We start from the raw sequence: 25373 nt of genomic DNA on the forward strand, positions 1-25373 counted from the left end.
AGGCTTAATTTACCTTGCATGTTAAGTTTACTAAATTAACCTTCATTATAAGACAGTGGTGGTTACCCCAGATGTTCTTTCTTCTACATAGAAGGGTAATGCAACTACATCCTGAATAGAAGTATGTACATATCTGAGTTCCTTTTATCAGTGGTGGTAATGGCTTATACTAATGTAGCTACAAAGATTGTTGTGAACCAACCTAAGTTTATAAGACCAGAGTAATGACAAATACATAAACCATAGTTTCCCATGGGCCAGGCACTTACAAATATCTCATTTAAGGATATTTATGGAATACAATTTTAAGTATTTTTTTTTTCATATAGTGTCCTTTGAAACAGTTGTAGTAATTGGAAAGACACTTTTGTGCATTTGTTCATTTAACAAAAATATTTGAGGGGCTCCTATGTACCATGGACTCTGCAAAGTGATATTAAACATTTCTAATTCAGGCTCAAGACTGTTCTTTCTACCCATAGTTTTGTAAACCACTTAGATAAACTTGTACCAACTGAAGATTTTATATCTGTAAACTTTGAGCAAGTTGGTGTGGTGTTCTAGATGTGTAAAAAAGCTGTCTCCTGTGGCTTCATCTGCAGTAAATGGAGGCATAAACAGCTATAAGTGATCCACATTAGAGTGAGTCTCCTAATGCACTTGATCCATAGTGAGACTAACTGAAGACTTTGAGAACAACCTTTATAAGCCCTCTAACCTGAATTTACTATTTCCTGTTGCATATGTTAGTCCTTAAGATCAGTAGGATTTTATTTTCCCCCATATGTCTAAAAACCATACCTGCAAGAATGCACACGTTATTATGCCTATGGAATTAGATCTAGTATGTTTTCTGGGAGCCCAATGAAATAAATACATTAACAGTAGTTGGTATTCGAATATTGTGATGATAAACAGATATAAAGGAAGATATGGTGCTCACATCTGTCTACCTTTTTATTTTAACCACAGATACCAGAAACCTCTGTATAGAATGGTGTTCTATCTTTGGTATCCCTTGTTTCATATTATCTATATTTTAAAACCAGTTTTTTTAATTTTAATCAATTTTAACAATTATAGTTGGTAAAAAATAATTTCCATGTAGCTTTTTAAAAAAATCAACAGCATTTACATATTTTAAATTGCATTTGGATCTTTTAAAGTCTGCAGTGTCCTGTAGAATATGCATATCTCTTACATTGAGAAAGCTAAATAAATGAAAACAGAAACTTAGATGTTAGTAAATTAGGAGATTGTCATAAAGATAAACTTTATAAGAAACTTCATAATTGGATTTCTTTGAAATGGAGAGTATTGTTGCTGCATTAATGGCATCTTATTTGAAAATGCTTATTATACACTGCTTTTTAGGAGTATATTCCTGACAAAAAATGAGTTTCACTACTTTGTTTTCTATATTTCAGTAGGAGACATTCTGTACAAATGTCATCAGAGATCTACATTGTATCTTTCCTATTAAGCATTGATACAAAATGCTTATATGTGGCCCACTTTTGTGGGCCTACAAAAAGTAGTAATTTAATTGAAATGTAGAGACAGTGTTATAACCCCCATGTTTTCTTTTTAGTAAATTAAGATTTAAAAAGTTGTCAACTGTTGTATGCAGTTTTATAAGAACATTGGATTTATCTTAAAGTATTAGAAACTATTAATGAAAATCACCAGTTACCATTATTCATGTACACACACACATTGTGTTTATATTAAACAAAAGCCTAGGACCAATAGAAGGGTTCTGCATCAGAATAAAAATTATGCTAAAGCTGTGAAGTGAGGATTTTAGCAGCTGCTACACAATAAATTCCTGAGATTACTTTTGTATCCATTTTTTTCCTCTCACTTTACAAAAATATTTGGAATCTTAAATATTCCAGCATGTGATCTATAAAAATAGTTATGATTTGGTGGTATTGGAGAATATTCAGTGCATAGCTTGTGTGATGATTCAGATCATTGTGCTGTCATTTTAAGGATATAAGAGACCATGGCCATTTATCTGTCTAGTTAATATCATATAAACTGCACCCAGATAGAGGTATTTTCCTCATGTCGGGAATACTGTGGTACTTAAAAAGAAAAAAAATACCACTTGCATTATCTCATTTGTTCCTTATATCCAAGGCAAACTTTTTCGGAAGTGGAAACTGAGACTCTGTTAAATGACTTGCCCAGAGTCATGTAGCAATTTAGTGGCAGAACTGGGATTAGAACCTCAGTCTTTGAAATTACAGCCTCCCTTGCCTTCCCAGTTTACGGAATTCATTAGAGCTCTGAAACATTTCACAATAAATGGATACAATTTTACATATAAATCAGTAATGTTCAACATGTGTAACAAATGTGAATGAGTTTTCCTTGATAATAAATAGAAAATTAGTGAAATTAATTGCAGTAAGATTAATTGGTGACATTTATCAAGTTGCTAATATAACCTGGTACTCTTCCAAGGACTTTTATTTATTTTACCTGATTGAGCTCTCTTATTGTCCCCGTTTCACAGATGAGGAATTTGAGGCACAGTGATAAGTGAAGTAAGATGACAATAATTTGGATTTAAAGAATGAGAAAGTCTGCTTTTTCTGAGTTTTAATAATCCCTGCCTGCTTTCAGATTACAAAGGAATTTAGAAGTCATTAATATCTTAGAGGAAACATAAGATGCATCTATCGATTATTAAATAAAAATAGCTGGTAGTAAAAGTTGAGCACGGCAACTTTTAGAATCAGTGGCTCTCAGGGTGTGGTACCCTGACCTGCAGTATCAGCATCACCACAGCACTTGTTAGAAATCTGAGTTCTGGTGCCCCGCTTCACACCTACCAAATTGGAAACTTTGGAGAAGAGGCCTAGGCAATATTGTATTAATTTGAGTTAACTTGTCCTAAGTGGAGTGAGACTAAAAGCTTCAAGTTATCGGGCAGTCTCTTGGCAGTAAAAATTCTTAAATATTTTTATTCCCAAGAATATCCTCTGAAATGATTTCAAGCAGTGAGCAAGCACAAACTGTAACTTTTAAGGCCTTCCAAATAGTTCAAAATAATACGCCGATTTTGGTGTGAATTGCAAACCAGGGAACACATTTCTAATGAGTTAACCTTTCATTGCAGTCCTACATGGTTTTACATACGTGCTTCTTTGAACATATTTAGGGGTTGGTGGGGATGTGTGGGCAGCAATGCATTACACAGTTCCTCAGTTGAACAAAACAGAAAGATAAATGACTTTTGTTTCCTGAGATCATCTAGTGCTGACCTTCTAGAACTGGAGGCATGATTATGCATAGGGTTTCTGACAGTATTACAATATTCTCTTAGAGCCTTTTTGAGCCAATTGGGTTTTTTTCTCCCCATGTTACTGATCAGGAATGGAACAGACAGGGAGTGTTTAAGAGGCTTGCCTAATGTTTTACAGGGCTGCAGTGGAGCGGCAGGGAAAGGGAAAAAATAATGAGACATCTGAAGACAAGACAAAGCTTCCCTCCGCCTCCAGGCCCCTGCCCTGCTCTTTTATTCCTAACAGAGCCTGAAGCAGCAGGATGGTGATTCACAGGGTGAGGCACGCAATCCTCATGGCCCCCCTCCTCTCCTCACATGTCCTGCACCATCTCCTCACACTGCAGTCACCGTAGCTCTGCAATTTCAGTTTTACTTTTTATTTTTACTGTGTATTTGAATATTATTATTTATCATATAATTATTGGTTTTCATTTATGTGCTTTTTAAGGAACTGTGCATCTCTGCGTGTGATTTTTATTTTCTTGAGGTCAGAGTTTTGTCCATCAGAGACTGAAGTTGTTGATATATAAACAAGAGTTCATGGGGAAAGGGGTGATATATATCACTTTATAATATAGCTTACATTTCTGTAATGCATTTCTTGTGTTTATCGATGAATACCTGTATATCCTTTTTATGTGTCTTTGTGTCAGGGATTGAGTGTTTTTTAGTTAAAATCAGATGAGTTGTTCTTTCTCTTCCGGAAGTTCTTTGCTACATTAGCCATATTTTTGGCCAGTGAGAAAAGGGGGAGGGAGGGTACAGAGGATTGGAAGAGTGGTCAGAGAAAACTTCCTCTGGAGGTGACACATTGTCTTAGGCCTTTAAAGGACAGGGTTGGGGAGGGAAAGAGCTAGAAGAAAGGTGTTCTGGTTCAGAGGGGCAACTTAATGGAAATTAGGAAATGAAACATAGCACAGTTATTTTATGAAGTTAAAATCAGCTGAATGCAGCTGTAGTAGTATAGTGTGAAGAGTGGAAATAGCTAAGACCTGGGAAGTAAGCCAGATCCTGAAGGCTTGGATAGCTATTGAAAGAGCTCTCTAGGTTTTACTGACTATCTTGTAATTCCCAAGCAATACATTGTGTTCAAGTTGCACTGTAATTTTTTGAAAGGGGCTTGAAAGAAGGGAGGAGGAAAAGGGTAAAAATATTGAATATAATGCATTATTTTTACACTTTTAATTATACTGATATTTATACTGTGTATAAGACATTGTATTAGACCCTGAGAATAACTGACCATATTTCTGCCATTTTCCTAAAAAGATGATGTGTTTCCTAAAAAGATGTGTTCATCTTACTACAGAAGTTTCTTTGTTGGATACATTTCAATATAGATTCAAGACACTTAGAATCCCAAGATTATGATGTTTCCCACCACATAGTAATCATTTAGCATATAAATATTACATTACTATTAGAGCTAGAAGCTTATTTAATGCAAAAGATACAGGGTACTTACCATGTTTAAGAATGTTCTGTGTATGCCTTTGTGAAGTGAGATATATACGTAGCATAAGTGATATTTCTCTTATAAAGAGGTAGCAAACGCAAGCGTGCGGTGTTTTTAAACCAGGCCAAACACGTAGTTCCTTAAAATTGAGACAGCTCTATAGTTTTCATTTTTATTTTGAAATTGTTTTTGTAGCTCAGTTTTGAGACTAGGGATATAGAGTCTGAAGAAAGAAAGGGATCTTCTTAGCACAAATTGGTCATAACCCTACTTTTATAGTTAGAGTCAGCGCTTGACCTATAAACCATTCAAGATGGTAGTATGAACCTCTTATATTTTGGAAAAGTAAACATACCTTATATGTAGGTTTTGTTTGGTGGGTTGATTTGTGAATCAAATCAATTTTTGATACTCGTGTATCCTAAGGATATTCTGTGAAGAATATCATTATGCGTGTAGGCACATAGTTACGTGATATTTCTTTACTCAAAGAATATTTCCTATAAGTTCTTACTTTAATTGATTAGCGGTGAAAGATCAGAAGATAAACCTTTAAAGATTGGTTTTTAAGTATTAGGGATTTTTGAAATTTGGTAATAAATAAGCTACAAGTTTGAGACTTCTAGAATAAAGCAAAGCTTGAATTCATATTGGAATTTACCTCTTTTTTTAAAAAATTTTTTTAATGTTTAATTTTGAGAGAGTGAGACAGCATGAGCAGGGGAAGGGCAGAGAAAGAGGGAAATACAGAATTTGAAGCAGGTTCCAGGCTCTCTCAGCTATCAGCACAGAGCCCGATGCGGGGCTCGAACTCACAGATCGTGAGGTCATGACCTGAGCCGAAGTCAGATGCTTAACCAAACTGAGCCACCCAGGTGCTCCTGGAATTTACCTCTTGTAATTCAGTGGAGAATATTTTCTGTCATGCTTTTTGTTTTTATAGAAATTTTCTTATAACTGGTTTGTTATTTTGTGGTTATTTTTGGGCTTTAGTTGTTATTTCCAAAATCTGTCTTGTAAACCTCAGAAATGTTTATGTTCTGCAAAAAAAACCCTTAGAAATAGCAACTAGTATTTGTACAGGAATTTTAAAAATCAGCTTGCTTTTTTATGCTACCAGTATTCATATAGGCTTGTTCGGTAATAGGATATAATTAAAATATTTTAGTGCTGTTTCCCATAATTGTATAGTTGTATTAAGTTTTTAAAAATTGTTTTGTAACCGGAGTATAGAAAAATCTACCAGTTATTGTTCTGTATGACAGAAAATAAGCAGTTAGGTGGGGATTTAGGCATTTTGTGAAAGGTGTTTTAATTCTCAAATTCTGTTATTTGATATTTCACTTACTATATAGTTCAAAGGAATTTCTATATTTAGTATTATAATTAGCATTTCTTGGCTATACTAATCAGTTTATTTTATTGAATGTTTTTGGTACCTGTTTAATAGGAAAAGAGAGCAGTATTAAAGTTCTAAACCTTGTGGAGTTTAAGGACCAGTTAAAATAATGTATATGGTAACATTTTGAAAACTGTTTTATATTAATTAGGTGGTTTCTGATTGCAAGCAACAAAAGACCTGACTGAAACTCCTCTTTCAAATAGGGGTACTTGTTATATATCACATAACAAGAAAACCTAGCAATGTGGTAGAGATTAGCCTGTGTCTGTTGACGTGGGCTCCCTCAAGCCTTCAGCTGTGTCCTGATGCTGACTTGTTCATGTTGACGGTGGCAGCTTCTGCCCTTACATCTGCACATAACATCATCTATGGCAGCGTTAACCCAGTAGAGCTTTTTGTGGTGATGGAAATGTTCTATGTCTGTGCTGTCCAGTATGGTAGCCGGTAGTCTACCGTACTACATAGCCGGTAGTCTAGCCGGTATGTGTAGCTGTTGAGCATTTGAAATATAGCTAATATAACTAAAGAACTGTATTTTTAACTTAAGTAACTGCATGTGACTCGTGGCTACCATATATAGTGGCACCAATATTAAAGCATCAGAGATCAGTTGTATCCTAGAGTTTCCAGCAAATGTTCTAAAATTAATTCCGTTATACTGATGTAGCTAACATGCCTCCACACTCCTCACTGAAGTACAATCATGGTGGTGGAGAGAAGATGGAAAGTGCTCATTGGCGAATTCTAGCCAGATGCTCCACCTCTGAGACGTACTCTAAAGCTGTAGTAATCCAGGAAGTTGTGTTTATGTAGCTCAGTAGAACAGAACACAGAGCTCAGAAACAGACCCATGCCTTATTAACGCATGGTTAACTGATGTTTGACAAAAGTGCTCAGGGAAATCAATGAGAAAAGGAAAGTCTTTTCAAAAGATGGTCCTAGAAACACTGGACATACAGACAGAAAAAATAAACCTCAGTGTTTACTATACATCATACACATATCTGTGGAATAGTTTGTATATGTGACTAATAAAAGTGAAGAACAGACAGATTGGGTGTAGTTGATAGAGTGCCTTGCATACCAATTGTGGCATTTGACGTTTGTCTCATGGGCATTGGGCAGCCCTTGGAGGTGGTTTAGCAGTTTGGGTAGTCAGACCATTGTTACAAGAATACTAATCTGGCAGTAGATTTATCAGCATTTCAGAAGACATTTATAGCTTTTAAAAATAGACTAAGATCCCATCTTTTAGTTATGATAGGTCTTTAATAATGTTGAGATTTTTATGAAGAAGAATGCTATTCCATTTGGTTTGAATGGGGAAAGGTGATTAAATGGTGGCTTAGGCTTTGTTCTAAAGATGATAATATGTTGACATGTCATGCTTTTTCTCAAGTGATCTATACAAAATTTGAGATGCATCATATGTAAAGAAGGAAATATTTAGAATTTAACCATAATGTGAATGTGCTCAAATATTATTTTGTAAATAATCTTTATAATATGATCTCCTTTAATGCAACAATTTAAAGTATTTTTACTTAAAATCTCTTCATTTTTATTATGGAAAAAATGACTAAATGACCAAAATTATTGTGAGAAGGAGTTTATGTGTTATATATAAGAAGGCTTGGAAACCCTGATCTAGTTCTGTATTTCATTTAAATGATAAGAAAGTAGGAGTCCAAACAAAGCAAAAGGCTTGTCCAGGGTCTTAGGAGTATGCAGTGACAAAACCACAGCTTAAATAATGTTCTCTTGAAGACCCTGAATCTATCTCAGAAGACTGTGGAACTTCTGAGGCTAAGTCTTTGAGAAAGAGCTTTCTTCCCAGTGTATTCCCAAAGATCCAGCACACAGCTTAATAATGACCTTTAAAATTGAACTAAAAGCAGTGTTTCTTACTTCAGTGGTAACTAATTGATGATACTCTTAAAACGTCTTCAGATGTTACCCACAGCTCGTAGGGACAGAAACACAGAGTGTGTTTAAATTTATTTTTTTTATTACGTTTCTTTATTTTTGAGAGGCAGAGAGAGCGTGAGTGGGGGAGGGGCGGTGAGAGAGGGAGACAGAATTCGAAGCAGGCTACAGATCCTGAGCTGTCAGCACAGAGCCTGATGCAGGGCTCAAACTCACAAGCCGTGAGATCATGACCTGAACCGAAGTCGGACACTCAACCAACTGAGCCACACAGGCGACCCCAGAGTATGTTTAAATGGAAATAAAGTTCAAGAATGAAGGGGATGTGATTCTCTTCACTTTGTAACACTGGAAACAATGCCTTTATTTCTGTATCGCCCCATCTTCAACATTGATTCCTAGTATATAGTATTTCCAACCTTTATAGAAGTAAACAGATTTAAAAAAAGTATAGGTGCTTCTGCTGTAATGCTGTTTATGTGTTCCTGAAAAGCCTCACAAACTCTAATACCTGTGCAATTTTGTGTTCTAAGCAACACAAATTAAAAAATAATCAGCAATTTAAAAGAGTTGGAACTGCTCAGTGCGGTAACTTAGTGTATAGTTAGTGGGTATTATAAATGCACAGAATTAATTATTTGCATAGAAACGCTGGCAGCACTTTAATTAGGATGGAGATAGTGGGTCTAAGGACAGTGCAGATGGCAGTGTAGCAATGAGCAGTGGAGGGTGAGGGGTTGCCATTTAAGTATGGGAAATAACTACCACCTGCAGTGGGGCGGGGAGTGCTCCTCTGAAGCCTTCCTTTTCAATTTTCTTATAATGCACACCACGCTCCTGCTGTTTGGTGGTCTTTCTCCTTTCCTGCTAAACGTTATACTTCTGTTCCCACTTCTCTGGCTTCCCTCGCCTAGGAAAAATCCACATTGAACCAGAGTGACTTTATTATTCTGACACCATTCCCTATTTACCAGTTTCATGTCACCTAATTTATATTCCCAAACACATTATGGTAGAGCAGACTGTATTGTTTAATCATAGAAGTTTGTTGTTGTTTTTTTAAAGAGAGCATTCATCAGTTTATGTTCATCTGAATAAGTGGCTGCTATATATAAGAGAAAATTATTCAGAGAGGGGAAGTTGTATTATTTTGCTAGTTTCCTTTAGAGTGTAAAAGAAAGCTGTTTTCATAGATGCTATTGGCTTTCATTTCATATAGTTCTCTTCACTGATTATCTTGATATACCTGGATGTAGAACTCCATAGGTATGAATTCCAGTGAGATTATTCATAATCATATTAAAGATTTCCAGCGTTTTCTGTAACCTGCATAAAGTGCATTCACATTGCCTGGCATCTTTATAAATCATTGCCCCCCAATCTTTCACTATCCTGTGAAATTGAATGTTCAGTGAGGTAACTTAGTGTATGTAGTGGCTACCACAGTGGGTATTATAGACAAACCTGAGATTAACTTTTTTATGTTCTTTCTATTGAGATATAATTTACAGACCATAAAATTCACCATTTAAAATTATACATTTAGTGGTTTTAACATATTCACAAGTCTATGCGACTATGAACACTAATTCCAGAACATTTTCATCAACCTAAAATGAAACTTGGTACCCATTAGCAGTCATTTCCCAACTCCCCTTCCCTCATCCTGGCAGCCACTAACCTTTTTCTGTGTCTGTGGATTTGCCTATTCTGGATATTTCATAAAAATGGGATTATATAATCTGTTCTCTTTTGTGTCCAGCTTCTTCCATTAAGCATAATATTTTCAAGGTTTGTCTGTTTTGTAGCATGTATTAGTACTTCATTCCATGGCTGGATAATATTCCCTTGTATGGAAATACCACATTTTGTTTATTCAGTCATCAGTTGATAGACATTGGGTTTCCACTTTCTGATTGTTAAAAAAGTACAGCTATGAAATTTTTGTGTAAGTTTTTGTAAGGGCATGTTTTCATTTCTTTTGGGTATTTACCTAGGAGTGGAATTTGCCGGGCTGTATGATAGCTCTGTGTTGAACTCTTTTCCACATTTAACCTAAAAGGCAAAAACATCATCAGAAAACCTTATGGATATCATTAGAAAATGTTTGGCTCATTTTTTCCTAAAAGTGTTGATTTTTTAAATTTATGTAATGTTGGTCCACGTTATCTGGACCAACCCTTCAGCTGAAGACAACTAAAAATACTAGATGAACTATACAAAAATGACTTTATAGCATCAAAGAGCTGTTAAGGAGTATGCCAGACCAAAATCTGAGGAAAGGTAAGAACCTAAAAGGTAAAGAAGTATTTAAAGTTCTGGCTACCCTGAGTTCTTTTCCCATCTGGATAAATACTTGAAAACTAAGCTTCAGGCTTTGGTGGATCTAGAGGCAAAGGTTAAGTCATTACTTCCAGGTCTCTGAGGCTAACACATTGCCTCTCATATCAAACTGGAACCTAAGGAAAAAGGAAAAATCCACTGCCTTTTTCCTACTTGCAAAAGATGCAAGGAGAGGTCTGTTGTACTGAACAGATTGGAGAAAGGAGAATAAGAAAAGAAAGAGAACCTGTTTCTTAAAGGTTGTAAAACAGGTTACCAGCATTGTGTGGAATCACTGGCCAAAGTCACATAATGCAAGAAGTCCAAGAAAACTTTTGCTCCAGGTTCCTGGAAGAAGCAAATCTATATACTTTTTGAAGAAAAGCACTTTAATTCTAGGCATCAAATAACTTTTCAAAACCATTGAGCATCCATCATACAAAGATGACCAACCATAAAAGAAAACAAGGCACCATAAGCAAAATGCAGCAAGAAATAGCAGAAACTGGGGCGCCTGGGTGGCTCAATTGGTTAAGCATCCAACTTTTGATTTCAGCTCAGGTTTGTGGGTTTGAGCCTTCCATTGGGCTCTGTGGTGACAGCGTGGAGCCTGCTTGGGATTCTGTCTCTCTCCCTCTCTCTCTGCCCCTCCCCTGCTTGCTCTCTGTCTCTCAAAATAAAAATAAACTTAAAAAAAAAAAGAAATATAACTGACACCTAAATATTTCAGATACTGTTGTTATTATACATAGATTATAAATAATTTCACTGTTTCATAAACAAGCTTGCAAATATTTGCAAGAAACAGGGAATTATAAAAGCAGTGCTGTAGCAGATTTGAGAAAAATACTTAGAGCGATAAAAAAAAAAAAAAACCAAAATGAAAAACTTAGTAGACATGTTGGAAGTGTATTTGACATAGTTGAAGAATTTGTGAACTGAAAAAAGTTATCTGGAAGTCAGCACAAAGAGATGAAAAAGTGGAAAATACAAGATGTTGAGAGAAAAGATTGGTTAGAAATTCTAACCTAAATTTTTTTGGGCATTCTGGAAGGAGGGGAAGAGAGGAGAGAATGAATATGAATGAAGCAGATGCAGTATTTGAAGACATAAGGACAATTTTCCAGGATTGATTTAAGTAACTCAACAAATACTATACAGAGTAAAAAGAAAAAATCTATACATAAATATAATGAAACTACAGGAAACAAAAGACCGAAAAAAAAAATTAGATTATCTTCAAAGGAGTGCTGACTCTAAATAGCAGCAAATGAAAATCTGTCGTCAATGAAATGATACCCTAAGTGTGTTGAGAAAGTAGAAGATGGACTCCAACCTAGAATTCTATACCCAGAAAAAATATCTTCAAGAATGAAGGCAGGATGCCTGACTTGTGCTCTTGCGGAACCCCGTTGTTTTCTCTCCCCTGGCTGGCAGCGTGTAGACCTCTCAATGCCTGGTGTTTCTGTAAAAGATGTGAACCATAGGAGTTTGTCAGAGCTCTGGCTGCCTTCCTCAAAAAGTCTGGAGAGCCGAAAGTCCCTCAGTGGGTGGACACTGTCAAGCTGGCCAAGCATAAAGAGCCTGCTCCCTGCAATGAGAACTGGTTCTACACACAAGCTGTCTCCACAGTATGGCACCTGCACCTCCAGGGCAGTGCTGGGGTCAGCTTCATGGCCAACATCTGTGGGCGACTTCAGAGGAACAAGTTCATGCCCAGCCACTTTAGAAGAGACTCTAAGAAGATGGCCCACAGGGTCCTCCAAGCCCTAGAGAGGCTGAAAACAATGGAAAAGGACAGGGGTGGAGGCTGCAAACTGACACCTCAGGGATGAGAGCTCTGGACAGAATTGCTGGACAGGTGGCAGCTGCCACCTAGAATCATTAGAACAAATGCTGGGTTAATAAATTGCCTCATTAGTTAAAAAAAAAAAATGAAAGCAAAACACCTGTGTATCAGTTTTGCAACTAAACCACCTCAGGCGTTTGAGGAAGGGGTCCAAACCAAGTCAGACTTCTATAGTAAGAAAGCAGTCCTCATGGGAAGATCACATGACCTTCATAACCTTCATGTGGACAGTAACCCATATCTATTTTATCAGTGAACCTCATAACCTAGTAGGGTGCTCTCAATAAATTTTGTTGGATTAAAGGAGGAAAAAAGTAAGTTAAGTCATTTGTGCAGTTTAAAAAAACACAGAGAGAGGGATGGTGAAAACCAAGAGCCAAGACTTTTGAAGATGTACTTTCCTGACCTCACAGTGCACTGAGAATCAAGTTTTCAAAATACTTGTTTATGTGTGGAGATATACAACAGAATTACATTATCCTGTTGATAAGCTGAAGCTACTAGACTGCCCAGTATCCAGCTTCAGGGAGTTAAGTGTCCCAAAATTGTTGGTTTAGCTTGGGGTAGGGGAAGGAAGTACCATTACCATTTGCTGAGATCTTTGCAATGAAACCTAGGGGTATCACAGAACTGGGTAAGGCTTTAAAATTCAAAGAAGCCATAGTTTGAATACCACACACTTCTTACTGAGGAATATATGAATAAGATCATGGAGAAACTGGAGAAGGACCCTGAAGTCCTGCCAGCAACTACCTGCAAAAGAATGTGCTTTCTTCCCAAGGTTGAAGTGGTTTCTGATCACAGCCTTCTCTGCATTCTCCCTCTCATTTGTTGACTGAATGATTCAGTCTATTGAACCAGCTGAACTAAAACAGCCTAGTGAAAAGAGCATTGGACTGGACATCAGAAGATTTAGATTCTAGTCCCAGTTCTATTTAATTGCCATGTGATGTGGTAGGGTTGAAGGGAGAGTACTTGGGTCTCTCCTAAGCTTAATATTCTCTGTAAAGGTAAGAGGTGAACTAGATTACAAATATATCATTTAAATTTTTTTCAGCTATTTTAATATACTTTTTCGAGCACATAAAATCTCAGGATCCAATTGTGCCTCAAAAATTTTGATTCCATGGACAAATTTCCAGAAAAATGCAACCTAACAAAATGGAATAATAAAGCTGTAGACAACCTGAACAGTGTTATTGTCAAGTTTACCACAAAGGAACTTCAAATCCAGATGGCTTCATAAGCAAATACTAACAGATTTTTAGAGATATAATGCCAATATTTTACAAATTGTTCCAGAGAATAGAAAAAGAAGGAACTCTCTTTTCCCCATTATATGCAGCTAGCCTAACCTTGATAGCAAAACCAGCAGGGAGAGTTCTAAGAAGAATCAGATGTCAGTCTCACTGAACATAAATGCAAAACTCCTAAACAAAATATTAGTCTACTTCTTTGAATTCACATCTTTTTTAGTTGAGAGACTATTGACTTTGATCTATTTTCTCTTTTGCTCAGGCATGTGTATAGACTCTATATTAGCGTCCTTTTGTGAGTGGCCTTGTGACTGAGTTGGCCAATGGAATGGGAGTAGAAGTGATAACATGCTACTTCCAGATCTGATCTGTAAAATACCTCCCACATGATCTTTATATTCTCTCTTCCCTGTTTGCCAGCCAGGTGCAGAGAATCCAGATGGGAACTCTTGAGGTTTTGTGTGTGCAACCACAAGATAAATGAGTCTGGGCTTTGAATAACCTCATGCAAGTCTCTCTGGGATAAGAAACATCCTCATTTGTCTTTATATGAATAAGAAACTTCATTGTATCAGGCCACTAAGATTTGTGTTTGTTAAAGCATCTCACATTACTTATGCTAACTAATACAGATTACTTATGCTAACTAATACAGAAATTAAATCCAGCAATATATAGAAGGGACAGTATACATCATGAATAAGTTGGATTGATCTCAGGAATGCAAGGTTGATTTGACAGAATTATCCCATTATGTGGACTGGAACTCTCAATGTTATATACATCTGTGCTACAAAAAAATAAATAATCTTTATAGAGTTTAAGAAAATGCCAGTCAAAATCCCAAGGGTTTTTTTTTTTTTTTTTTAAGAATTCAACAACAGATTCTGAAATGTAGGGAAATTCAAGAGGAAAAGAAGACAGCCTGAAGAATAACAAAGTGAAAGGGTTTACTCTGTCATATATTGAAACGAATTTTAAAATTGTGGTAATGAAGGTAACTATGCCAATGGCACAAATAGCAAATGCCAAACGTATCAGTGAAGGGATAGAAAGCTCAGAAACAGAACCGTGTGTATATATGGCTGTGATCACTAATCATAGGGGAAAGAACAAATCTTAAATTAATGGTGCTGGGACATGTACACACACGTGTGTGTGTGTGTTTCATATATATATATATGTATATGTATATATAGGAAATCATGAAGGGAACCAACTATCTTACATAAAATCTGCCTCCAGGAAGATTATAACCTAAATGCAAAAGGCAAAGAGAAAAGCTTTTTTGAAGATGATTTTGAGGTATGGAAGGATTTCTTAGACAAGACATAAAAAATGTAAAGGAAAAAAAACCCTGATAAATTTGATTTTATTAAAATAAAGAACCTGCTTTTATCTGAAAGCAAGTGTTAAAAAGCCACAGAATGAGAAAAGATTTTTATAGTACATAAAATTAGGAAAGCTTATGTTGATTTCAAATAAAAGAATGATAATAAAGTGATAATAAAAAGACGAACAACTCAATGGAAAACTTGGAAAGTGCTTCAATAGGCACTTACAAGGAAATTCGAATGGCAAATAGGTATGAAGTGTGTTTCATTTCCTTAGTAATCAGGGGATTGCAAATTCTCATTGTGGGTAGAAAGGTTCATCGATACAATCATAGTTGACCCTTGAACAACTTGGCAGTTGGGAAAGCAGCTCCGTATGCAGTAAAAATCCATCTGTAACTTTTGACCTTCCTCAAAACTTAGCCTCTGACCAGAAGCCTAACCAATAACATAAACAGTCGATTAACACACATTTTGTGTTATATGTATTATTATATGTATACTGTATTCTGACAGTGAAGTCAGCTGGAGAAGAGAAAAGGTTATTAAGATCATAAGGCAGAAAAATACATTTACAGTATTCTACTGTATTGATTGAGTAAAATAGGTGGGTCAGCACAGTTCAAACCTGTGTTCAAAGGTCAACTGTACTTTAAAAAATGGTTTGGCATTATCCAGCATAAGGTCCACATATTTTATGAATTTAATAGTTCTATTCCCAAGAATACACCCTGGAGAAGTGTGTGCAGGTATGCAGTAGGCTGTATCTGCAAAAATGTTCATAGCACCATTATCATTTTCATTTTAATTAGGGCCAAAAGATTGAAGCAACTCCAGTGTCTATCTGCAGTAGAATGAATAAAGGGTTTGTTTTCTTTTGTTTTTACCTATACAGTGTTCAGTGAAAATGAGCAAACTAGAAGTGTATGCAACCCCAAGGACAGATCTAATAAACATAATGTATAGTAAAAGAGTCAAGACAGAATAATGCATTGCATATATTCCATCCACATAATATTTAAAAGTAAACCTAAACAATATTTTTAGGGATATGCATATATGTGTAAACCTATAAAGAAAATCCAGGAAGTTTTGTCATCACAGAGTGAAGGTAGTATTCTCTGTTAAGAGGGAAGAGGAAAGGGTTGTGTGATTGAGGGCGATATATAGGTTCTGGTTCTAGTCTGGTTTTGATCTGGTTAGAATTATTGGTGTTCACTTTGTAATTATTGAGTTTAATAAGTTTTGATGCACTTTTGTTTGTGAATGTTTCACAGTTTTAAAAAAATTAAATGTTTTTATGCATTTCCAGAGTGCCTAGGAAGATTAAGAAATATCTTTCAAAATTACAAACTTTTTATATACTTAAAAAATGAGGGAAAGGAGAACTTTCCTCATTTTAAAAAAATTCTGTTTCATTTAAGTTCCTTGGAACTTGAGACCTATTATTCCTTTATTTTACAGGTAGTTTTATCTTGTGCTAGATCTAATTATCCATTCATCCAGTATTTATGGAGCATTTACTGCTGAGGTGCTTGACAGAAATGAGATTTAAGGTGGGTGGTGATATTGTGGGTTGATTAATTAGCTTCCTCATGCATTTAAAAACCATGCATATATATCTTTTGAGTACTTTTAGTTCCATAGTTTTGCTTCTAAGTACTGTGCTTCTATTAGTTTGGAATGGAATTTGACAATTATAAAATTGAGCATAACATGAAAGAACATTTCAGTTCTTGGTAGGCAGTAGTTAATAAAGTCTTGTCAGGGATGGGCTCTGGTAAACACTCAGGAGTATGGACTCCGGAGTCTTAAAAGTTAGTAGCATATCTCAAAATTCCAGAAACTGTGAGTCCCCTGGGATTTTTATCAGTTCTTATTTCAGACTTAACATAGTTTAAATATTTCAACTTATTTACAGTGAAAAATATCATGAATACTAGATTTCCTTGTTCTATTAAAAAAAATCAAAGACTATAGTAATATATGTGTGATTGTGTATATATGTATTTGCTTATATATATTTATATATACATGTGTATATATATCTAATTTCCCTGCAGAATAAGTGTGTCTAAAACTTTAAATACAGTATTTTTTGCTGATAAGAGAATGTAAGCTAAAAGAAATCTATTTAAAATTGGTTGCTCTTAATTTATAGTCCATTTTGAAATATGTTTGCTTTTTAAGTTTATTGTATAAAAGAAAACCTGGGTATACTTAGGGAAAAAAAGGTCTAAATAGTGTTGTTTTTGTCTCAGGTTTCTTTCCCCTATCTCCTTTCTACCATTTCCTTATTCTTTCCATCTCTGCTATCACCAACAGATTGAATAATATAGGCTAGAAAATGAAGGACAAATGTGCAGGCAGGACTTGCCAAGCAGTGTTATATACCCAGAGGTCTCGAAATGTTTCCTTGAACTTGAAAGATGAGGTTGCTAATGCTTTAGAACAATACAACACTTTAAAGATCTTTGTTAATGCATGTATCATTATTTGAGTCCGATATCTTTGCCCAGAAACAGTAAATAATCCTCAGTCATCTTACTTCCAGGTTTGGGACCCTTTCTGGACTCAGGGTTGTGGAAGCACTATCCTGACTTTTTTCGGGAATTATATGACTTAGATAAGGAGACTACTAATATGTGACCTGAACGATTATGACAGTTTTTTTCATCAAGGCTCTTTGACTATAAGAACTAGAAATCGATGCCGATGGATCAGCATCACGAGGAAAAAAAAAAAAAAGAACTAGAAATCCATTTAAAGTAGCTCAAGGTAAAGGAGAATTTATTGAGAAAATACAGGCACGTGGCACCCAAAACAGTAAGAAATACCTGATTTCCTAAAGACTTGACACCAGGAACTCCATCTCAGGGTTGTCTGCATGGTGTCTCATCTCTGCCACCAAGGCTGGTGTGCAGGATTACTCTTCTGAAGGCACAGCGGATGCTCTTGGTGTAAAAATAATCGATAATCTTTATCCAGTTAACCATTTAAAAAAATGTTTATTATATGTATTTTGGGAGAGATAGTGCACATGCAAGCAGGGGAGGGGCAGAGAGAGAGGGAGAGAGGGAATCCCAAGCATGCCCCGTGTTGCTAGCACAGAGCCCCACACTGAGCTTGATCCCACAAACTGTGAGATCATGACCTTAGCAGAAATCAAGAAATGGATGCTCAACCAACTGAGCCACCCAGGTGCCCCTCCAGTTAACCTTTTTTAATCAGAGCATAATTTCCAAATTAAAAACTTCAGTTATTGTACTGTCTTTTGTCTCCGTAGGAGACAAAGTTTGGTGAACTGTGGGACCTTTTGTCTCAGTACTGATGCAGATTTTTTTTTTTAAAACTGGGTTGGTCCTTTATAGATGGTATGAATTTTTCTTACTCTAGAAAAGCATAGCTTTGGTTTTTAAATTAGCAAGTTTGTACACCAGCCTCTTGGGTTCAAAATAAGATCCAGAATCAGAACCTTTGGTAATAATTACACACACTCAGTGTCAAGAGATGTCTTTTTGCATGCTCAGTTCTGTTCTTTGCTGTCCAAAAGCCCACTGGAGCGTCTCCTAGCAGCTTTCAGAATGTAGGCTGTTGTGAGTTAAACATATGTATGAAATTAAGAAATTATACGTATGAGGGGCACCCGGATGGCTCAGTCGATTTGAGCGTCTGATTTTTGGCTCAGGTAATGATCTCACAGTTCGTGGGTTTGAGCCCCACATCTGGCTCACTGCTATCAGCCTGTCAGCGCAGAGCCCACTTCAGATCCTCTGTCCCCCCTCTTTCTACCCCTCCCTCACTTGCACTCTCCCAAAAAATAAATATTTAAAAAAATTATATATATGAAATATTTTTGTAGTTCAAAAGCAGTCAAATATCAACAATTTCTGTGTATCAACCAGCCTAGTACAAACTAATGTCTCCAGATTTCCTTATTATTTAAGTATGTTTTAATAAATTCATAACTTTGTGTTTTAGAAGGCTTCTAATTTGTGATAGCATTCTGATCTCATTATTTTGTTTTTTTATCTTGCAAGTATTAATAAATATTTCATGTTTGTGTAGCACCTTGTCTAGACTCTGAAAATGTAAAGCAATCTAGATTTTAGTCTTTTTTTTGAAAGTTCATAGATTAGGGTACATACATAGATAGGTAAATACAAGGTACCATATATTAAATGAATGTTATGTAGAGTAAGTGACCTTAAAATTTTAGCATAGGGAAGCGGGGGATGGGAGGAGTTTCATGGAAGATGGGGTTAAAACTAGGCTATAGTGAGCTGTAAAACAGTCCTGTAGACAAGAAGGCAGGGTTTCAAACAAGCGAGCTGATAAGTAGGAGCTAGGCTGTTGGTGACTTGCATTTAGGCTTTTAGGAATTTTGATTCTGTGTCCTGTTATTTCAAAAGAAGTTTGTAAATACAAAACTATTACTTGGGGTTCTGGAAGAAAATAATAGAAATTCTATTTATCCTAAAATATGCTTATTAATATTTAAAAAGATTGATATAATTTGTGCATATAAATTGTAAAATACAGGGACTATAGGTCTTCCAAATTTCAGATTAGATTTGAAAGGAAACATAATCATTACTCCTACAACTACAAAATGAATGTATATCAAAAGATTTTACTTACTTAACTAATGAGTGAACCAGTAAGATGTCACAACCAGTTCAAAGAAGAACTTAAAATACCACATATTAATAGTGGAAGGATGCTGAAATGAATTTATAGATGCAAGAAAACTGGTCAGCCTTTACAAGGTGATAATCAGTGATACTCCACAGGAAACACTTTCTATGAACAGGAATCATTTGCAGTCACTATTCATTTTCTGCAAGTTACCTAACATCCATCCCTACAGAGTTGTAAAGTAGATAAAACCTGAATGAAAGTTCTAGCCAGAATATGGTTTTCACTGTTTTTTCCTTAAATTGATACCAAAATTAAAAATTTCATAGCCTTCCTGTTGATGAGGTCTTTAATCAGTAGGTAGAAGGCTTTAAGTTCCTCTTCATTTAGCTAAAACTCATTTAATTAATACCAAAGATAAAAACAAAACCTTCTTTTACTTTTAAGTTTAATTTGGGCATCTCCAGCCCTTGGTGATTCCCTCCACCAGCTTGAATTTCACCTTAGACCTCACTTGCTTCAGATGGATAGGAACCCTGCTTCAGGAGATTGTGGGTTTACAGTTCTAGACCATTGTACTACTCTCGATACTATGATATGAATAGCAATTTATGAATTGTCACAAGAATTAGCAATTGATTTGTGAATTGTCACAAGAATTAAGGATTATTCTTTTTTATTTCTTGAAGAAGAGTACTGATGAGTTGCAAGCCTTCTCTGATCATACATCCTTAATTTTTGATACTATAATAAATTAATACAAATCATTAATCAGTTAACCAAATATTTTCAAAAAATTTAACAGCACATTCATTTATTCCTATAAAAGCCCATACTCCATCTAATACCAAGTCCTAACAAGGGGTATTAGGAAGCTCTTTCCCCCTTGAGTTTACATTTACTATGAATCATAAGTCAAGGGTAGTTTTACTGTCATAACTGTTAAACAGTAATCTTCAAAAAAGATAAAGTTATGACTCTTAGATATAAAATGAACATGAGTCAAAGATTTTAACTCATGAATGACTGAGGGAACTGGAAAAAAAAAAGTTACAGCTGGTTAGTAGGTAAATCCAAAGATTAGACAAATATATAAGCCCATCAAGAAGGCAAAATAAGTTTGCTTCATAGATGCAACAAAAAAAAACTGACCTCTTCCATAGTGAGGAAAGATGTCAGTTGAACCTCCATCAGACAGAATTTATTTGCATGTCTATCAACACTATTTCCATTACTATCAGTTTCAACAAATTAACTTCTGTCTCTACAGAGCTGTAAAATAGATCAAAGGCACAAATCCCATAGAGTCAGATAACCTAGAAGGATGTGCCCTGAACAATATGTAGCTTTCCATTGAAGACACTTAGCAGTTAATTTTTGATCCATTTAAATATCTTTTGGGGCTCCTGGGTGGCTCAGTCGGTTGAGCATCCAGCTTGATTTCAGCTCAGGTCATGATCTCACAGTTCTGTTTGTAAGTTCAAGACCTATGTGGGGCTCTACGCTGATAGCATGGAGCCTGCTTGGGATTCTCTGTCTCCGTGTCTCTCTCTCTCTCTCTCTCTGTCTCTCAAAAATAAATAATCTTTGGGGCCCATGATCTCGCTGTTTGTGAGTTTGAGCCCCGCATCAGGCTTTGTGCTGACAGCTCAGAGCCTGAAGCCTGCATCAGATCCTGTGTCTCCATCTCTCTGTTCCTCCCCTGCTCGCACACTGTCTCTGTCTCTGTCTCTGTCTCTCTCTCTCAAAAATAAATAAAGATTAAAAAAAATTTTTTTAAATAAACTTTAAGAAATGAAAAACTAAAAATCTTTCAAAATCCATGTTTACATAACTAATGTTACAGGTAAATGTTAGCTAAGGGCATTCATTATTTGAAACCTACATTTTATACCGTAGATGAAAGTATGTAGAAAGTACCTGACTGAATTGGCCCAAAATACAAAAAGAAGAGCCATTAAAATTATAATACAGTTTAACTCTACTTGACAAGTAGAAATGTGTGTTTTTAAAGGTGCTTATTATTAGCTGCCCCTCCAAAAATAAAATTTTTCTTTTATGGAAATACACTGATGAAAATTATAGGTGCATTCATTTTAGGATTTTAAGTAATCTTTGCAGTTAGAATCTTTTAATATATTTGGAACAGTGATACAAAAGAACATAGAATAAACATCAGGTTAGCTTAAATTGATTAATAATGGTTTAAGAAAATCAACTTAATGGTATACACCTGAAATTTGGAATTATTTTGGCATAATTAAGTTTTCCCCTTAAGTTTGCCATAGTGTCACTGAAAACTTTGGATTGCATGTGCAAGAATAAAGAACTTTTGAAGCACCGTTTACTTTAGAACGGAACAATATGATCATCAGTAATAGCTATAGAGCATGCACAGTGTGAGTACCCTTAATGAATTTTTTCCACTTAAAAGCAGATTCCTCAAAATGGTAGCTTTTCAGACTGTGTTTTCTTCATTGACCAAGTATTTTTCTTGTGGTTAACTTGAAGCATGTAAAAAACTGAAGCCAGCCTGGTTTTTACAGGCCTCGCCTGGCCTTGTTAATAGTTACAGCATTCCATTTGTTAGTACCTGTGACACAGGAGAAACTTTTACTGTTACGCTATGTGGTGACGATAAAGAAGACAGAAAAAGTCTTTTTATGGTAGTTGGGTCCTCAAAACAACTCTTTGTGTTCTGGTGATAAGAAGACACAAGTTGGATATCCACTAGAGGTACATGAGCTTGTTATCTGCAGAGCCGATATGGCCTCTTAAATTCCCTCACAATGACAGGAACCCCATCTGAAGTGAAGGCTTGCAGAGCTGGAGATACCAGAGCTCTGTTATTCCTCATGAGTACAAGTTCACCCTATTGTTGTAGAACAAAAATTTTGTGTGATTATTTTAAAAAGCCATATTCTTTTTCTTCAGTAAATTTAAAAGGGCTTCAAAGAGGCACGTACTTGGTGGTTCCTGTTGGGGGAAGAGCAAGACTCTAAATTACCTAGTCTTAAGATACATGAATATGATGGGAAAATTTCTTAGAGATTTCAGGCTAGAATAAGTCAGCAAGTTCATGATGAAATCTGTGTAGGCATCAACTATATTTGTTTTGTTTCTAGGGCTGTGTAGGTTATGAGTTCATTGTGTTCCAACATTCTGAGTGTTAACATCTTCATTGCTGATAGCAGCTTGCAGAGCTTTGGCAAGCAGAACTTGCTACCATGAACAGGAGAGAATACATGTCTCCATCCTTTAGTTCTAAACACCAGGACCTTTTATGGCTAAGTACACATAACAGTTCGTGTGGTTAGTTAGACCCAGAGAACTTAGAGCAATGGTGCCAATGTTGGGGAAATAGGTGTAGAGTTTGCTCTGTGCTCATGCTTAGTGATTATGTCGTGGTGGAAGTTTCACGTATTGGTGTATGGGATTCCTGGTGCATGCCAAGTCATTTGAGAAGTTAACATCTCTGCACTTAGGATTTCTTAGGATTCTTTCAGCAAAGCAAAGTCACGTTGACTAAAGAGATGATGATGATAATAAATGGGTGAAATAATAATTTGACTACAGAAAAACCAAGGAAAAAATTCTTGAAGCTTAAACTATTGTGTATTTATATTCTTTTGAGGAAAAAAGTTATAGAATAAGCATAATTATTGTAAATCATGTTTTAAAAGATACCAAGATTTAGGGGCGCCTGGGTGGCTCAGTCGGTTGGGCCTCCAACTCAGTTTCAGCTTAGGTCATGTTCTCACAGTTCATGAGTTCAAGCCCAAGCCCTGCATCAGGCTTGCTGCTGCCAGCATAGAGCCTGCTTTGGATCCTCTGTCCTCCTCGCTCTCTGCCGCTCCCTGACTTGTGCTTTTTCTCTCAAAAATAAATAAAGTATTAAAAAAAAAAATAAAGGATATCAAGATTTATTGTTATGACTTAATTAAAAGTATACCTTACATCTAATTTAAATAATCATTTATTAACAAATTTATCTAGTACTTGTCTATTGATCAAACTTTGTTTCCCAATCAAATAAACTCTGTTAATTTACTTAGAAAATTTTAACTTCCCGAAACTTCTTTGTGTTGGCTGGAAAATCAACAAGTCTCAAAGCTATTGAAGCTATTGAACTCAGTAATTCTACTTTAAAATACGACCCATCAGGATTTTTAAAAATTTAGGAATTCTGGAAATTAATGTATCAGATTGTTAAGCTCTTGCTGTTAAAGTTACTCATTTAAATGGATGGACAAGTCATTTCTTGGTGACTTTAATGAAAAAAAAAATTAAAAATCAGAAAACCAACTCTTCATTATATTTTTGCCTCAAAGTAAGCAGAAAAAGAAGTCAACATAGAGTCCAGGAGGTACTTTGGTAACACTTAAGAAAGTTCCCCAGAAAGTCAATTCAGTGGATTAGATCAGCCCATGAAGAAGCTCTATAGAAAGAACTAGCAAAAGGGGGAAAGATAGAGGCTAAACAACATTGTTGTTTTTTTTTTTTCCAAGTTTTAAAAATATGGAAAATCACTAATATGTACATTCTGCAAAGGAGGGAGTCATTACTGTCTTATGTAAATAAGTATTTGGGTTTTTATGCTTCAAGATTATGTAGGAAAATCATAGTATTTAAGAACAAATTAGGAATTAAATTATTGGAATATGGTGCTAATTCTGGTGAATAGAAAAGACTCTCAGGTGAAAATCAGTTTCAATAGTTGAAGTTCCTGAAATGTTCATTCTATGAAGGTACTATGATAACTTCTCAGAGCATCATTTTGATACATTTCTATTTCAGTTCTCATACTCATTAGCCCCATCAGATATGTTGATCAGGCTGTAATCATATTCAGGTTATAACTTCAGAGCTGTGAGTAATTTAGTATTCTCTAGGAAGTTTGGGAAGAAACAATCCAAACAAGTAAATATTCTTTTTTTTCTTAATGTACAGCGGGAGCATTCATTTTGCTTATATCTAAGGTTTACCTTATTTGAAGGATTAGAGTATACATTTGTGATCATTTAAAACCATTTCAGTGGCTCTTGTAATAATTCATTCAGTCTGTGCTCTCTTAATAAATTTTACAAAAAACTCATGGCAAGTTAGTGTCATTTGTGTGTGAATTTTCCAATTGTATTTCAGACTTTAAGAAAGAAAGGCCTTAATGGTTGTGAGAGCCCTGATGCTGACGATTACTTTGAGCACAGTCCACTCTCGGAGGACAGATTCAGCAAACTAAATGAAGATAGTGATTTTATTTTCAAACGAGGCCCTGTAAGTACTTTTACTTTACCTCTACTTTTTATTTGTTGATCCTTTTTGTTAACTTCATTATATAGGCTCTGAACAAGAAGGAACACAGAGGGTGCGACAGCCCAGACCCTGATACTTCCTATGTGCTAACTCCACATACAGAAGAAAAATATAAAAAAATTAATGAGGAATTTGATAATATGATGCGGAATCATAAAATCGCAGTGAGTACGAAAGTATGGTTTGTGCTTTTATCTTGTGCATGAAGAGATTGGCCACAGTTCTTATTTATTTTCACAGTGGGTGATGACACCAGTAAGTAGAAGAGGAAGAAATTTCATTAATTTTTTTTTGGTTTCATAGAACTTTAAAATAAATTGGTTATAGTCTTATAATAGTGCATGTTCAGGGTCTTTAAACATAGAAGTGAAGAGAAAACATCCTAATCCAAATTCTACTTCTTATCCCCTGTTCTAACTATCCCCTGCTCTCTCTTTGGGTAGAGCACCTAAACATCCTGGATTCCAGTTCTTTTATCTATAAAATGAATGAGTTGGTTTATGTAATTTAAAAGAAAAAAAATTTTTTTAATGTTTGTTTATTTTTGAGAGAGAGAGAGAGAGAGAGAGAGAGAGAGAG

General features: G+C 35.5%; 1 protein-coding gene and 1 pseudogene across 8 annotated transcripts in view; both read left to right on the top strand.

Annotated features, from left to right (window-relative positions):
- Positions 1 to 25373, top strand: part of MEF2A (myocyte enhancer factor 2A) — a 162193-nt gene that overhangs the window by 100230 nt on the left and 36590 nt on the right. For 4 of the 8 annotated variants that reach the window (XM_053223622.1, XM_027067942.2, XM_027067948.2 and 1 more), the window contains one exon: positions 24821 to 24958. In XM_053223622.1, the coding sequence (XP_053079597.1) occupies positions 24821 to 24958 (138 nt within the window). Of the gene's footprint in view, positions 1 to 3434; positions 3574 to 24623; positions 24756 to 24820; positions 24959 to 25373 lie in introns of those variants that run through there. The other 4 variants (XM_027067947.2, XM_027067949.2, XM_053223624.1 and 1 more) reach the window with 3 other exon arrangements.
- On the top strand, positions 6645 to 12339 carry LOC128315881 (40S ribosomal protein S19-like; annotated as a pseudogene).

The sequence above is a fragment of the Acinonyx jubatus genome, chromosome B3, assembly GCF_027475565.1.
Source record: "Acinonyx jubatus isolate Ajub_Pintada_27869175 chromosome B3, VMU_Ajub_asm_v1.0, whole genome shotgun sequence".
Taxonomy (NCBI): domain Eukaryota; kingdom Metazoa; phylum Chordata; class Mammalia; order Carnivora; family Felidae; genus Acinonyx; species Acinonyx jubatus.